The following is a 15,484-nucleotide window of genomic DNA, read 5'->3' as shown; positions in this document are numbered from 1 at the left end:
CAGATGGACTCCGGAATGAAAAGGACTTCTGAGATCTCTTCTTTGGATAGTATTAGTATTGAACTTCGATAGCAATTAGTCCCGATGCTAATGTTGGTTTGTTCACCAGTGGTGATTGACTAGATCAAGAAAGCGCTACACTGAGTGTTGCATAGTGCACTCCTATCATTTCTTTAGTTGAAGCAGACCAGTTCGAGTCTCAAGCACTATATTATTCTTCAGCTACATATGAAAAGCGTCTTCCAGCTCGTGTTGATCATCACTGCTTTGACATTGCTTTCCCATGCAGTGAAGGATGGTGTTGAAAGGAGGCTGGAGCAGATTCTACAGCCGAGAATTCTAATGCATAACCCGTGCGATAAATGCCCCCACACCTGCGTATGCCCGGCGACCATAGATCCTGCTCCATTTTGTTATTGTCCACGTAAGTCACGGCATTGTCTGTGAGTGATTCTTGCATACTTCGCAATACGCAATCATTTTCAGATGACAAATGAGTGAGGAGTTGAGAAGCGTATCGCATGAATAGCGAACATTGGTTCAATCTCATTCAATGACGGTTCACTAGCAGTCATTGTCGAGAACCTTGATGACCTGGTCGTTATCATTCGTCATTCTCTCTTCATTCGTCATTCTATCTTCATTCATCTTTTCGCTCGATGAGTTTCCAGGCTGCTTGCGGACTGTACTGTCGTGTTCCGTCCAAGGTCTAATTACACGCGTTACGACACAGGCAGGATGAAAGGCAACAAGAATCCCCTTACGGACCTCGGGGACCCCGAGTCGGGGTTCTCCCTCGTCGTTGATGTGTCCGTAAACATGGCAGCTGTTTGTCACACATCCGTTCAACTTGATCTACGATATTAATCATTAATAATTAATAATTCCTACAGCGTAATGCTGTCAGCATTAATGATTAATGCTGTAATGTTGTAGCCATATCGGTAAACTTGAGGGAGGCTGGTACATCATCTACCGCCCTCCATCTAGTCAACCGCTAGAGAGTCGATGCTTGTGTGGTCTACTTATGCAGCAATACGGCTACAAGATACCTTTACGACATTTCTAACAGGGGCCGTATGGGGATCCTGATGCAACAGGTGTCAGAGTATTTACCCAGATAAAAAATCAGATGGTGCGTATGAACCCCTGATTCACTTATTTTTCAACTCTAGAGCGAGAAATCAGGATCATCGCGATGATATATGTATCCCCGAACTGATTCGAGAGTCAAAGGTTGATTTTCCGGCTGATTAATACTCTCACTTAATAAGCCTTGCTCACGAGGCTGATTTTTCGGGTGATTCCATTGAATCTGAGTATTTTAGAGAATCAGGGAATCACAGTTTGAATCAGACATTTTTGACAAGATGAAGACTATAATCGCTACGCGGCGTAGCCTACGCCCCACAACCGACAGTGACAATTTCAAGAATGGAAGAATACGTCACTCTGTGAGGTTGGAACCTGGTAGATTCGTCGCGAGTACACGAACATTTCCCGTTACACTACAACAATGGTGGAACTCTCCCATAGAGAACTTTTGTCGCACGTGTACACATCCGTACTTCGAACTTTTCAATATACTCAATCGAACGTCGGAGTCAACTAACTCTAGGTTCCTAATTCAGAAATTCCAGATGAAAGTTAATCCCCGCGCCAGAATAATAGATTTGGTCAAGCTAGTGACTTGTTACAAGTCACATAATCAATGATCTTGAGTTTCAACTTAGTTCGCTTCAACTGGTTAAGGGTATGCTTCCACGTGCTCGAAGCAAGGGTTCTGTTCCCGGGCACGGTCGTACTAATAGCCTGCATCTACCACGTGCGCTATACCTCCTTGCACCGTCTGGTATCGTAATCTCACAGCTCAACTGGTTAACGATATGCTTTCACTTAATCGAAGCGAAGGGGAGGTTCTATCCCCGGCTACGGTCATATTTAGAGCCTCCTTGCAATGAGCTGAGGGAGGTCTACCGTGGCGCGCGCTGAAGTCGTGAATCAGAATCAGGGTTCGGTGTTAAAATGTGAACTTATGCATCATGAATATGATCCCGGATCATATTCAAGGTGAGATTGCGATATTCAATCTGAGCAGCTTTGAGGTTGAGTAAAAGAATCTCGGCTCGTTAGAATTAATCTCTAATCACGAGTAAAAATCCCAACTCTGAGCATTTAAACTCGAGTTGATGAAAGACTCTGACTCAGTGCCAAAAACTCTGAATCAGCCATTGAGTATAGATTTGAATCTTGAATCGTGTTTAGCGATCGGAAATCGGATTCAGCAGCTGATTAAAATCAAGGATCAAGGATGTTGCTCATGATGACGTAATCTGACTCTGTCTCAAGGACTCATATTCAGAAATCTCGACTCTTTCTCCTGAGCAAAGGATCTGAATCAGTTCTCTCGAATCGAGGTGTGAGTTGAGTCATGAATCAGAATCGAAGGGTGAGTTGAATCATGGACTCAGATCATGAATCAGTATCCGCATACGGCCCATAGTTGAACCTACGGATTGCGACGAGCGGGAGCCTGATGCATTGAGCCAGTGCACCTGAGCCTGAGCCAGTGCACCTAACGACGATAGGTCATCCTGCACGTGGTGGATATGGTCTCACTGCGATACTCTCACAATCGGTACAACGATGATGTTATCCCAGTGGCACGCCTTCTGACGAAGCACTAGTGGTCGAACGAGATTCCTGCTCGGTCACCGAGCACCGAGCCTCGGTGATCTTTGGAAACCTCGACACGCGGAGAAATTGTGCCCACCTGCCGATCTCCATCGTCTCCCTTTTGAGTTTTGAGACTGGATCGAGAAGGGTGTCATGGGCTGCCCATGACACCCTACGATAGAGAATCGTAGGGTGGAGTCGGCCATCACCACTCTTACGTGATCACTCGCGTACTTCAGTGATCGAGCTCGTGCCCATGATGGGCAACGAGAACGGTGGGCGACGGAGAACGCCTACGAGGACGGACCACCGTCTATACTATGCCTAGGCCGAAGAGGAAGTTCTCAAATCATGAGAAGCTTTGTGTCATGCAGTCTGCACGATACTCGGAGCCGATGTGTAACTGAATACGATGGATTATCATGCGGATGGTCATGCCTCGAAACAGTAGTATGCGAATAAGCACCCCAGCATCAGATAGTATCCAGTAGAGTCTTTTGTCGGTGCTCCAGTGGATACTTTTATTGAGTAGAACTATCACAACCGGCCTCCGCCGTGAACGCCGAGCGTATTGAACCGGGAGTCATGTTCTGATATCTCCCGAAAGTTAAGCACCTCTCCACTCCAGAAGAGGTATCAGAAAGTTTCTAATACCTCTTCTGATCCACTAGTTGACAAAGTTTGTCAACGAGAACCTCCTGAGATCTCATCGTCGACGAGAGTATTCATCATTCAGGGTTGAGTGTGACAAGCTCTTTCCACGATCCTCGTGGGGCAGCGCGGAGGTCTCGATCACAGAATCGAGACCGCTTGTCGCAAAAGAGCTACGCGGGACGGAGAAGTAAACACCTGCTCATCCCTGATTGAAGAATATCGACTGATTCATCCTCGATAGACCATTCGAAGATTCGTGAGGGAATAGAGCGGCCGCAAAGCCGTGGACAACAACATCAACCCGGCAATCAGTTCTACCAACCCAGCAGCCTGCCGCAGACATTCAGTAGCGAGTCTCTCTGTGTTGAGCTGATAAGGAATTCTCGAGTACGACGAATGATGTATGATACCTCATATACTTATCCTCCATATAACATGGTAAATATGCTGATACTATGAGATGAGAAAGGCGGTCAGATTCAAAGGCCAATCATGTGGGCGCACCTCTGCTGAGGCGATGAGCGTCCTGACCATCTAAAACGGTGGATAATCGCATGAATGCCTGATGTGTCCTACCCAGTGTAATGTAAACACCCAGTGTTCACGTGGAGCAGGCAAACGACCACAGAACGCCTACGAGGATGGACAGCCCGCCGACAGTGCCATGCCTAATCCGAGATAGAAACCCCGCAAATACATGTGGTGCATGCCGGGCTTGGTGGCGGCCTCATTTGCTGGGTTTGAATATGCTGGCATTACCGAGATCGAAAGACTACACTTAAACTTCCACAGATATTCTAGTTCGAATTCAAGTCCTTAACACAACGAGATTAATATAATAAAAGTGAATACGTTTTAAAACACACGATGTGCAGATATAAACACTAGACATATGTCCATTTCTGGCTTGAAGAGTTTAGGACCATATGTTCAAGACATCTTAAGATCATAGTTTTTGAGAACTTGCACCAGATCACGTCGATGAGGACGAGTCGAACCCGCTAATCGTAAGGGTGCAACGTAGAGGCGCTGACACGTTGAAATTAATGCTGCACATAAAGTGAGGGCATCACCTGTTGTCCGGGAGAGTTTTTGACAGTACACTCCTGTTCACTCTGCGAGAAGCACTGTTGGCTATCAAAGATCAGTAGAGACTCACTTTTTGGGAATTTATGGATTGATTTGAATGCCTAGACTCATTCAGATGCCTTTCAAAGGCTCTTAGGATGCGCATCCCTTGGACCTGGATTAGCGAATATGCACTGTCTAATCTAGCCGCGTTGGAGATTATATGATACGGAGCCAACGTCGTCTGGGCGTAATTTTTGATGCAACACTTCTCCTCAACGACTCTAACAGGGGCATCACGAAAGCGATTCTCGAGAAATCGAGTGAGCTGCGGCTAACTTGCGGCCGTTCATCAGAGAAAGCCGAGTTATAAGACGTATGTTGTTGAACTAAAGAGTGTGCGAAGCTGATCTATTCCTAGAAATTCATTCACCTGCTGAGCCGACTCCTTCTTCCCCATCATTGCATCCATAATTCTCTTCCGTCGATACGCAGACGTGAGGAGCTTGAAGCCAATGTTTTCGGTGTCGCCGAGGTCGCCACGAATCAAAGATTTGAACACCTAAGAAGAAAACCTATCAAGCTGAAAGATCATAAAATTCAGACCTTAAACATTGCAGCTGAACTCGGATCACTCGACTGGTGACCTCCACGTAACTAATAGTCAGCAATGACGTGAAGGCACTCAACAGGGTGACTATTACTATCCTAAGGAACTCGTGAAATTCGATTTCCCCAGAACCATCTTCGTCAACATTAGCAACCATTTTCTCCACATCTGAGGACTTTTCCGCCAGTCCTAGGGCCACCATAACCTAAACTGGCGCCTTACCGATACGGACATCCAACCGAAACAGGCTCAAATAGAAGATCGACCGACTACTGAGTGAAGCTGTGTCATCGTTTTGATTCGACCCTCCAGCAGAAACGTCCGCACTGACCTCCTCGAGTTCAGTGACATCTATAGATCCGGAACCGTCATCGTCAAGAGCATCAAAATATGTTCGAAGCATCTTCCGCTCTTGGTCATCAAAATCAATCATACACCCTCGACCTACCCATAACAGCAGCCGATCTACTCAATGGAACACTCCCGACCAAACACCCGGATTTCGAAAGACACCCGGATCTACGTGAGACCAACTAAGTTAGGAACCTCGTGTGGAAGTTGCGCGATTTAGGTCGAAACACTGGCGAGAAACCCCCAGGATGCCCCATGCTATGGGGCTCATAGAGCTCATTCTTTCGAGCTTGCGAATGGAGGCCTCAGAGCTAGTCAGACAAGACCAGCAATTCACTCAGATTCAAACCGGAGTCGGCAGCAGTCCAGAATGGGGCTTTGCTGGATCAACGCTGAAAGTGAAAGACCTCGTGAGGCGAGCCATCGGCGATCCTTAAACTCGTGGATCAACCGACAGCATTCGGATCGTGGCATCTCGGGCAAGTCCTGCAATTGTGATGATCGTGTTCAGATACTGTGTCGAGCTCAGATCTTCCTTAGAATCTGAGCTTTCATCCTAGATTCATCAAGCTTTCATCGTTGAATTCTAGGGAAAAACAGAATGCAGTGTAGTGAGTGGTGGTTCTCGTAATTCTCACCTGCTCGTAAGAGACGTTTTTCACCTTCAGTTGAGTCGGCTGACGGCAAATTAAACTAGAGTTAGACAACATGGCATTTTCTGACACATAAAACCCTGCTCAGATGATACTGTAACTTTCGTCTATCCGAAATCTGCCAAGTACCGAAGCCATCCAAGGAGTCTTGTATAAACTCGTGGAGTTCTCATGCACAAGGTGCGCTGCGCCTTGAGTGCGCCCGCGATCAGTTGGGTATACTCAGGGATCAGGCTATCTGAGCACTGGCATATTTCAACAGCTTCCGGACATCTAGTTCGTCATTGGAACCATCAATTTCATTGGGGCTCGCGAAACCAACAGCTTTACGGTTCACTCTCGAGCAGATCCAACGATACGACCAGATCCGATAGGATCTACGGAAGAATCTTCGTTTCGGATCGTAGCAGTGGCATAGCGGCCCCATAACGTTCGATTTCCCCAAAGACACGGATCCGAGGCAAAACTGTCGACTTGAATTTCCTATTTACCTTAGATGTACTTGAAAGTAATAGAAAAGTCACGAAATTGAATTTCCTATTTGCCTTAGATTTACTTGGAAGTAATAGAAAAGTCAAGAAATTGAATTTCCTATTTGCCTTAGATTTACTTGGAAGTAATAGAAAAGTCACGAAATTGAATTTCCTATTTACCTTAGATGTACTCGATAGTACCTCTAAAGTATTTTTTCATCGACGGGACTGAGGTCGATGGTAACGGAGAATATTCACTATGGTTCGACAGTCCAGGACTAGCTCAGCTAGTCAAGCTCGTGTTATCAATCAACACATATGCGAAACATGTGCAGCTGGAAAGTCGCTCCCAGGCGATGGGATGTCTCTGGAGCCTCTGTGACAGAGGCTCTGTCCTCCATTCCCAAGGCCGCGCACCCATTCAGACGAATCCACTCCGATACCACTGAGCCGTATTCTCGGGTGACAGATGGAAGTAGTCGGTACTATATTGTACCGGCGATCGACAGCTATTCGGGGTTCGTTGCAATTCGCACAACACTGAATACGCCTATCGCCTCAGATGCCAGTGATTTGCTTTCATTATTGGCGGAAAATTTCCGCATAGCACCGTTAATACTACCCAGTGTGTAGTACACACCGATATGGGAAGTTAGTACACGTCGAGCTCCATAGCATCACTGCTGGAGACATGGGACACCGTTCACTTTACCACACCAAGGGGTAGTTCGTTCTGCAATGGAAAGATGGAAAGACTCCATCATTTCGTGAACGAATACTTGCGAACCCACAATAATGGTGAGGAAATGACGTATACGCGTTTCTGCGAGTTGTCTCGCAAAGCGGTGAGATTGTGGAGCACTACGAGAAGAAAAGAGAGTAGCCCACATGGGATGATATTCCGCTTCCAGACGGATCCTGGAACGCATGTGCCTCGTGAATGCAGGACCGATTACGAGTATGTCCGACAATGTTTGGTTCCGTACACAGCCCCGAAGCTTTCTGTTGCACCGCGAGTCCTATATCACCCTCCAATTCAAGGTGGCAAGCTGGAAAGGTGCTGGATAGCTACCGTTGTGCCAGTATGGCTAAGTGTTGTATTCATATGTTGCTCTGTGTGATACTGGTGAGACTCCTAGCTTTGTCCCTATTTGCGACTAGTCTTTATCTCCCATCTACTGCAACTATCCATTCCACCGACGTTAAACTACTCCCACTATCGCCCAATGCATCTTCGTCGTCAAAAAGGTCGAAGTAGTGGAAAGTTGGCAAGATTCCTGTTGAGAAGCTAGTAGGTACTCCGCTATCTGAAAGAGGGGGCATGTACTGCCGCATCGTGGCAATGCTTGCACACGTGCTAGAAGATGTGCGACACAGCAGATCTCGCTCAACCCAAATCGGTCGAAGCTGCTCGTCCTTAAAGTTAACAACCATTACGTATTGGTTACAATCACGGATTGCTGGTTGCGTTCAGTCGGGAACACGAATACGATATTCTTGGAGCTGAGTATCTACAAGCTACCACAAGTTCTACAAATGCCCCCACTGGGGATACAGAGCTGGTTGTGCGGAATCTTGTTCATTCGTAGCGTTTCACGTGAAGTAGGCGAGTTGATCGATCTTAGTAGAGCAGATGGACTCCGGAATGAAGAGGGCTTCTGAGATCTCTTCTTTGGATAGTATCAGCATTAAACTTCAATAGCATTTAGTCCCGATGCTTATGTTGGCTTGTTCACCAGTGGTGATTGACTAGATCAAGAAAGCGCTACACTGAGTGTTTCATAGTGCACTCCTATTATTTGTTCGGTTGTTAAGTTGACCAGTGCGAGCCTCAGGCACTATATTTAGCTTCTGCTACATATGAAAAGCGTCTTCCACGTCGTGTTGATCATTACTGCTTCGACCATGCTTTCCCATGCAGTGAACGATGATACTGAAAGAAGGCTGGAGCAGATTTCACAGCCGAGGATTCTGGTTCATGACATTTGCAAGAAATGCCCCCACACCTGCCAATGTGCACCGAGGGCTAATCCTCCATATTGTTGGTGTCCGGACGGTAAGTCATGGCGTTCTCCGTGAGTGATTCTTGCACATTTTGCAATACGGAATACGCAATCATGTTCAGGTTAACGAATGAGGAGTTCAGAGGCGTTTCGCATGAGTAGCGAACATTGGTTCAATTTCATTCAATGACGATTCACAAACAGTCATTGCCCGGAACCTTGACGACCTGGTCGTTATCACTTCATCATTCTCTTTTCATTCATCATTCTCTCTTCATTCATCTTTTCTCTCGATCCCGAAACCACTCCTTTTGTCCTGGTTGAAATATGCCGTATACGTCCAGTTGATCGATAGCGTATGGCTTTTGAGGTTTTCATCATGCTCTTAAATTTCCAGGCTCCTTGGGGACTGTGCTGTCGTGTTCTGCTCAAGGACTAGTTACACGCGTTACGACACAAGCAGAATGAGAGGCAACAAGAACTCCCTTACGGAACTCGAGGTTCTCCCTCGTCGTTGATGTGTCCGTAAACATGGGAGTTGTCTGTCACAGTGTGACAGTCACACATCCGTTCAATTTGATCTACGATATTAATCATTAATAATTTCTACAGCGTGATGCTGTCAGCATTAATGATTAATGCTGTAAACGTATTTTGTAGCCATATCGGTAAACTTGAGGGAGACTGGTACATCATCTACCACCCTCCATCTAGTCAACTGCTGGAGAGTCGATGCTTGTGTGGTCTACTTATGCAGCAATATGGCTACAAGATACCTTTATGACATTACTAACAGGGGATCTATGCGGATCCTGATGTAACAGGTGTCAGAGTATTCACCCAGATAAAAAAATCAGACGGTGAGTATGAACCCCTGATGCACTGATTTTACAACTCGAGCTTCAACTGGTCAAGGGTATGCTTCCACGTGCTCGAGACGGGGGTTCTATTCCCGGGCACGTTCATACTAATAGCCTGTATCTACCACGTGCGCTATACCTCCTTGCACCGTCTGGTATCGTAATCTCACAGCTCAACTGGTTAACGACATGCTTTCACTTAATCGAAGCGAAAGTTCTATACCCGGGTACGATCATATTTAGAGCCTCCTCGCAATGAGCTGAGGGAGGTCTACCGTGGCGCGCGCTGAAGTCGTGAATCAGAATCAGGGTTCGGTGTTAAAATGTGAACTTATGCATCATGAGTATGATCCCGGATCATATTCAAGGTGAGATTGCGATATTGAATCTGAGCAGCTTTGAGGTTGAGTAAAAGAATCTCGGCTCGTTAGAATTAATCTCGAATCACGAGTAAAAATCCCAACTCTGAGTATTTAAACTCGAGTTGATGAAAGACTCTGACTCAGTGCCAAAAACTCTGAATCAGCCATTGAGTATAGATTTGAATCTTGAATCGTGTTTAGCGATCGGAAATCGGATTCAGCAGCTGATTAAAATCAAGGATCAAGGATGTTGCTCATGATGACGTAATCTGACTCTGTCTCAAGGACTCATACTCAGAAATCTCGACTCTTTCTCCTGAGCAAAGAATCTGAATCAGTTCTCTCGAATCGAGGTGTGAGTTGAGTCATGAATCAGAATCGAAGGGTGAGTTGAATCATGGACTCAGCTTCATGAATCAGTATCCGCATACGGCCCATAGTTGAACCTACTGATTGCGACGAGCGGGAGCCTGATGCATGAGTGCACCTAACGATGATAGGTCATCCGGCACGTGGTGGATATGGTCTCACTGCGAGACACTCACAAATTGTGAGTTGTGCCGATTGAATCGGCACAACGATGATGTTATCCCAGTGGCACGCCTTCTGACGAAGCGCTAGTGGTCGAACGAGATTCCTGCTCGGTGATATTTGGAAACCTCGACACGCGGAGAAATTGTGCCCAACTGCCGATCTCCATCGTCATCCTTTTGAGTTTTGGGATTGGATCGAGAAAGGTGTCATGGGCTGCCCATGACACCCTACGATAGAGAATCGTAGGGTGGACTCCACCCGGTGGAGTTGGCCATCACCACTCTTACGTGATCACTCGCGCACTTCAGTGATCGAGCTTGTCCCCATGATGGGCAACGAGAGCGATGAGGGATGGAGAACGCCTACGAGGACGGACCACCGTCTATACTATGCCTAGGCCGAAGAGGAAGTTCTCAAATCATGAGAAGCTTTGTGTCATGCAGTCTGCACGATACTCGGAGCCGATGTATAGCTGAATACGATGGATTATCATGCGGATGATCATGCCTCGAAACAGTAGTATGCGAATAAGCACCCCAGCATCAGATAGGATCCAGTAGAGTCTATTGTCGGTGCTCCAGTGGATACTTTCATTGAGTACAACTATCACAACCGGCCTCCGCCGTGAACGCCGATCGTATTGAACGGTTCAATTTGAACCGGGAGTCATGTTCTGATATCTCCCGAAAGTTAAGCACCTCTCCACAGTGTGGAGTCCACACCAGAAGAGGTATTATAAAGTTTCTAATACCTCTTCTGATCCACAGGTTGACAAAGTTTGTCAACGAGAACCTCCTGAGATCTCATCGTCGACGAGAGTATTCATCATTCAGGGTTGGGTGTGACAAGCTCTTTCCACGAGCCTCGTGGGGCAGCGCGGAGGTCTCGATCACAGAATCGAGACCGCTCGTCGCAAAAGAGCTACATGCGGTACGGAGAAGGGTAGGCACCTGCTCATCCCTGATTGAAGAATATCGACTGATTCATCCTCGATAGACCATTCGAAGATTCGTCGAAGAACAGAACGGCCGCAAAGCCGTGGACAACAACATCAACCCGGCAATCAGTTCTGCCAACCCGGCAGCCTGCCGCAGACATTCAGTAGCGAATCTCTCTGTGTTGAGCTGATAAGGAATTCTCGAGTACGACGAATGATGTATAGTACATCATATACTTATTCTCCATATAACATGGTAAATATGTTGATACTATGAGATAAGAAAGGCGGTGAGATTCAAAGGCCAATCATGTGCACCTTTGCTGAGGGGATGAGCGTCCTGACCATCTAAAACGGTGGATAATCGCATGAATGCCTGATGTGTCCTACCCAGTGTAATGTAAATGACCAGTGTTCACGTGAAGCAGGCAAACGACCACAGAACGCCTACGAGTATGGACAGCCCGCCGACAGTGCCATGCCTAATCCGAGATAGAAACCCCGCAAATACATGTGGTGCATGCCGGACTTGGTGGCGGCCTCATTTGCTGGGTTGTTATTGGTGAATATGCTGGCATTACCAGGATCGAAGGACTACACTTAAACTTCCACAGATATTCTAATTCGACTAACTTCAAGTCTTTAACACAACGAGATTAATATAATAAAAGTGAATACGTTTTAAAACACACGACGGGCAGATATAAACACTAGACATATGTTCATTTCTGGCTTGAAGAGTTTAGGACCATATGTTCAAGACATCTTAAGATCATAGTTTTTGAGAACTTGCACCAGATCACGTCGATGAGGACGAGTCGACCCCGCTAATCGTAAGGGTGCAACGTAGAGGCGCTGACACGTTGAAATTAATGCTGCACATAAAGTGAGGGCATCACCTGTTGTCGGGGAGAGTTTTTGACAGTACACTCCTGTTCACTCTGCGACAAGTACAGTTGGCTATCAAGGGTCAGTAGAGACTCACTTTTTGGGAATTTATGGATTGATTTGAATGCCTAGACTCATTCAGTTGCCTTTCAAAGGCTCTTAGGATGCGCATCCCTTGGACCTGGATTGGCGAATATGCATTTTCTAACCTAGCCGCGTTGGAGATGATATGATACGCACCCAACGCAGTCTGGGCGTAATTTTTGATGCAACACTTCTCCTCAGCGACTCTAACAGGGGCATCACAAAAACGATTCTCGAGAAATCGAGTGAGCTGCGGCAAACTTGCGGCTGTTCATCAGAGAAAGCCGAGTTATAAGACGTATGTCGTTGAACTAAAGACTTATGCGAAGCTGATCTATTCCTAGAAATTCATTCACCTGCTGAGCCGACTCCTTCTTCCCCATCAATGCAAACCATAATTCTCTTTCGTCGAAACGCAGACGTGAGGAGCTTGAAGCCAATGTTTTCGGTGTCGCCGAGGTCGCCACGAATCAAAGATTTGAACACCTAAGCAGAAAACCTATCAAGCTGAAAGATCATAAAATTCAGACCTTGAACATTGCAGCTGAACTCGGATCACTCGACTGGTGACCTCTACGTAACTAATAGTCAGGAATGACGTGAAGGCACTCACCAGGGTGACTATTACTATCCTAAGGAACTCGTGAAATTCGATTTCCCCAGAACCATCTTCGTCAACATTAGCAACCATTTTCTCCACATCTGAGGACTTTTCCGCCAGTCCTAGGGCCACCATAACCTAAACTGGCGCCTTAACGATACGGACATCCAACCGAAACAGGCTCAAATAGAAGATCGAACGACTACTGAGTGAAGCTGTGTCATCGTTTTGATTCGACCCTCCAGCAGAAACGTCCGCACTGACCTCCTCGAGTTCACTGACATCTATAGATCCGGAACCGTCATCGTCAAGAGCATCAAAATATGTTCGAAGCATCTTCCGCTCTTGGTCATCAAAATCAATCATACACCCTCGACCTACCCATAACAGCAACCGATCTACTCAATGGAACACCCCCGACCGAACACCCGGATTTCGAAAGACACCCGGATCTACGTGAGACCAACTAAGTTAGGAACCTCGTGTGGAAGTTGCGCGATTTAGGTCGAAACACTGGCGAGAAACCCCCAGGATGCCCCATGCTATGGGGCTCATAGAGCTCATTCTTTCGAGCTTGCGAATGGAGGCCTCAGAGCTAGTCAGACAAGACCAGCAATTCACTCAGATTCAAACCGGAGTCGGCAGCAGTCCAGAATGGGGCTTTGCTGGATCAACGCTGAAAGTGAAAGACCTCGTGAGGCGAGCCATCGGCGATCCTTAAACTCGTGGATCAACCGACAGCATTCGGATCGTGGCATCTCGGGCAAGTCCTGCAATTGTGATGATCGTGTTCAGATACTGTGTCGAGCTCAGATCTTCCTTAGAATCTGAGCTTTCATCAGATTCATCAAGCTTTCATCGTTGAATTCTAGGGAAAAACAGAATGCAGTGTAGTGAGTGGTGGTTCTCGTAATTCTCACCTGCTCGTAAGAGACGTTTTTCACCTTCAGTTGAGTCGGCTGACGGCAAATTAAACTAGAGTTAGACAACATGGCATTTTCTGAGACATAAAACCCTGCTCAGATGATACTGTAACTTTCGTCTATCCGAAATCTGCCAAGTACCGAAGCCATCCAAGAAGTCTTGTATAGACTCGTGGAATTCTCATGCACAAGGTGCGCTGCCCCTTGAGTGCACCCGCGATCAGTTGGGTATACTCAGGGATCAGGCTATCTGAGCACTGGCATATTTCAACAGCTTCCGGACATCTAGTTCGTCATTGGAACCATCAATGTCATTGGGGCTCGCGAAACCAACAGCTTTACGGTTCGCTCTCGAGCAGATCCAACGATACGACCAGATCCGATAGGATCTACGGAAGAATCTTTGTTTCGGATCGTAGCAGTGGCATAGCGGCCCCATAACGTTCGATTTCCCCAAAGACACGAATCCGAGGCAAAACTGTCGACTTGAATTTCCTATTTGCCTTAGATTTACTTGGAAGTAATGGAAAAGTCAAGAAATTGAATTTCCTATTTACCTTAGATGTACTTGGAAGTAATAGAAAAGTCACGAAATTGAATTTCCTATTTACCTTAGATGTACTCGATAATAGAAAAGTCAAGAAATTGAATTTCCTATTTACCTTAGATGTACTCGATAGTATTTTTTCATCGACGGGACTGAGGTCGATGGTAACGGAGAATATTCACTATGGTTCGACAGTCCAGGACTAGCTCAGCTAGTCTAGCTCGTGTTATCAATCAACACATATGCGAAACATGTGCAGCTGGAAAGTCGCTCCCAGGCGATGGGATGTCTCTGGAGCCTCTGTGACAGAGGCTCTGTCCTCCATTCCCAAGGCCGCGCACCCATTCAGACGAATCCACTCCGATACCACTGAGCCGTATTCTCGGGTGACAGATGGAAGTAGTCGGTACTATATTGTATCGGCGATCGACAGCTATTCGGGGTTCGTTGCAATTCGCACAACACTGAATACGCCTATCGCCTCAGATGCCAGTGATTTGCTTTCATTATTGGCGGAAAATTTCCGCATAGCACCGTTAATACTACCCAGTGTGTAGTACACACCGATATGGGAAGTTAGTACACGTCGAGCTCCATAGCATCACTGCTGGAGACATGGGACACCGTTCACTTTACCACACCAAGGGGTAGTTCGTTCTGCAATGGAAAGATGGAAAGACTCCATCATTTCGTGAACGAATACTTGCGAACCCACAATAATGGTGAGGAAATGACGTATACGCGTTTCTGCGAGTTGTCTCGCAAAGCGGTGAGATTGTGGAGCACTACGAGAAGAAAAGAGAGTAGCCCACATGGGATGATATTCCGCTTCCAGACGGATCCTGGAACGCATGTGCCTCGTGAATGCAGGACCGATTACGAGTATGTCCGACAATGTTTGGTTCCGTACACAGCCCCGAAGCTTTCTGTTGCACCGCGAGTCCTATATCACCCTCCAATTCAAGGTGGCAAGCTGGAAAGGTGCTGGATAGCTACCGTTGTGCCAGTATGGCTAAGTGTTGTATTCATATGTTGCTCTGTGTGATACTGGTAAGACTCCTAGCTTTGTCCCTATTTGCGACTAGTCTTTATCTCCCATCTACTGCAACTATCCATTCCACCGACGTTAAACTACTCCCACTATCGCCCAATGCATCTTCGTCGTCAAAAAGGTCGAAGTAGTGGAAAGTTGACAAGATTCCTGTTGAGAAGCTAGTAGCTACTCCGCAATCTAAAAGAGGAGGGCATGTGCTGCCACAT

At 46.6% G+C, this 15,484-nt stretch overlaps 3 protein-coding genes across 3 annotated transcripts; 1 reads left to right on the top strand and 2 right to left on the bottom strand.

Moving 5' to 3' along the window:
- Window positions 1-196: 196 nt before the first annotated feature.
- On the top strand, window positions 197-679 carry Pmar_PMAR000067 (hypothetical protein; the record flags this gene model as incomplete). Its single annotated transcript, XM_002781639.1, has 2 exons — window positions 197-424; window positions 487-679. Coding segments are annotated over 2 exons (237 nt in total), but the record flags the coding sequence as incomplete, so codon positions are not given.
- A 4,015-nt stretch (window positions 680-4,694) lies between these two features.
- On the bottom strand, window positions 4,695-5,441 carry Pmar_PMAR000066 (troponin C, skeletal muscle, putative; the record flags this gene model as incomplete). Its single annotated transcript, XM_002781638.1, has 4 exons — window positions 4,695-4,787; window positions 4,832-4,960; window positions 5,103-5,213; window positions 5,340-5,441. The coding sequence occupies 4 exons, from the start codon at window positions 5,439-5,441 to the stop codon at window positions 4,695-4,697; spliced, it is 435 nt and encodes a 144-aa protein (XP_002781684.1).
- A 7,060-nt stretch (window positions 5,442-12,501) lies between these two features.
- Window positions 12,502-13,120, bottom strand: Pmar_PMAR000065 (centrin 3, putative; the record flags this gene model as incomplete). Its single annotated transcript, XM_002781637.1, has 3 exons — window positions 12,502-12,639; window positions 12,767-12,892; window positions 13,019-13,120. 3 exons carry the CDS (start codon window positions 13,118-13,120, stop codon window positions 12,502-12,504), a joined length of 366 nt encoding a protein of 121 aa, XP_002781683.1.
- Window positions 13,121-15,484: the final 2,364 nt, after the last annotated feature.

This window comes from Perkinsus marinus, assembly GCF_000006405.1.
Source record: "Perkinsus marinus ATCC 50983 genomic scaffold scf_1104296941728, whole genome shotgun sequence".
Lineage (NCBI taxonomy): Eukaryota > Perkinsozoa > Perkinsida > Perkinsidae > Perkinsus > Perkinsus marinus.
This window is presented reverse-complemented; position numbering and strand designations above follow the sequence as displayed.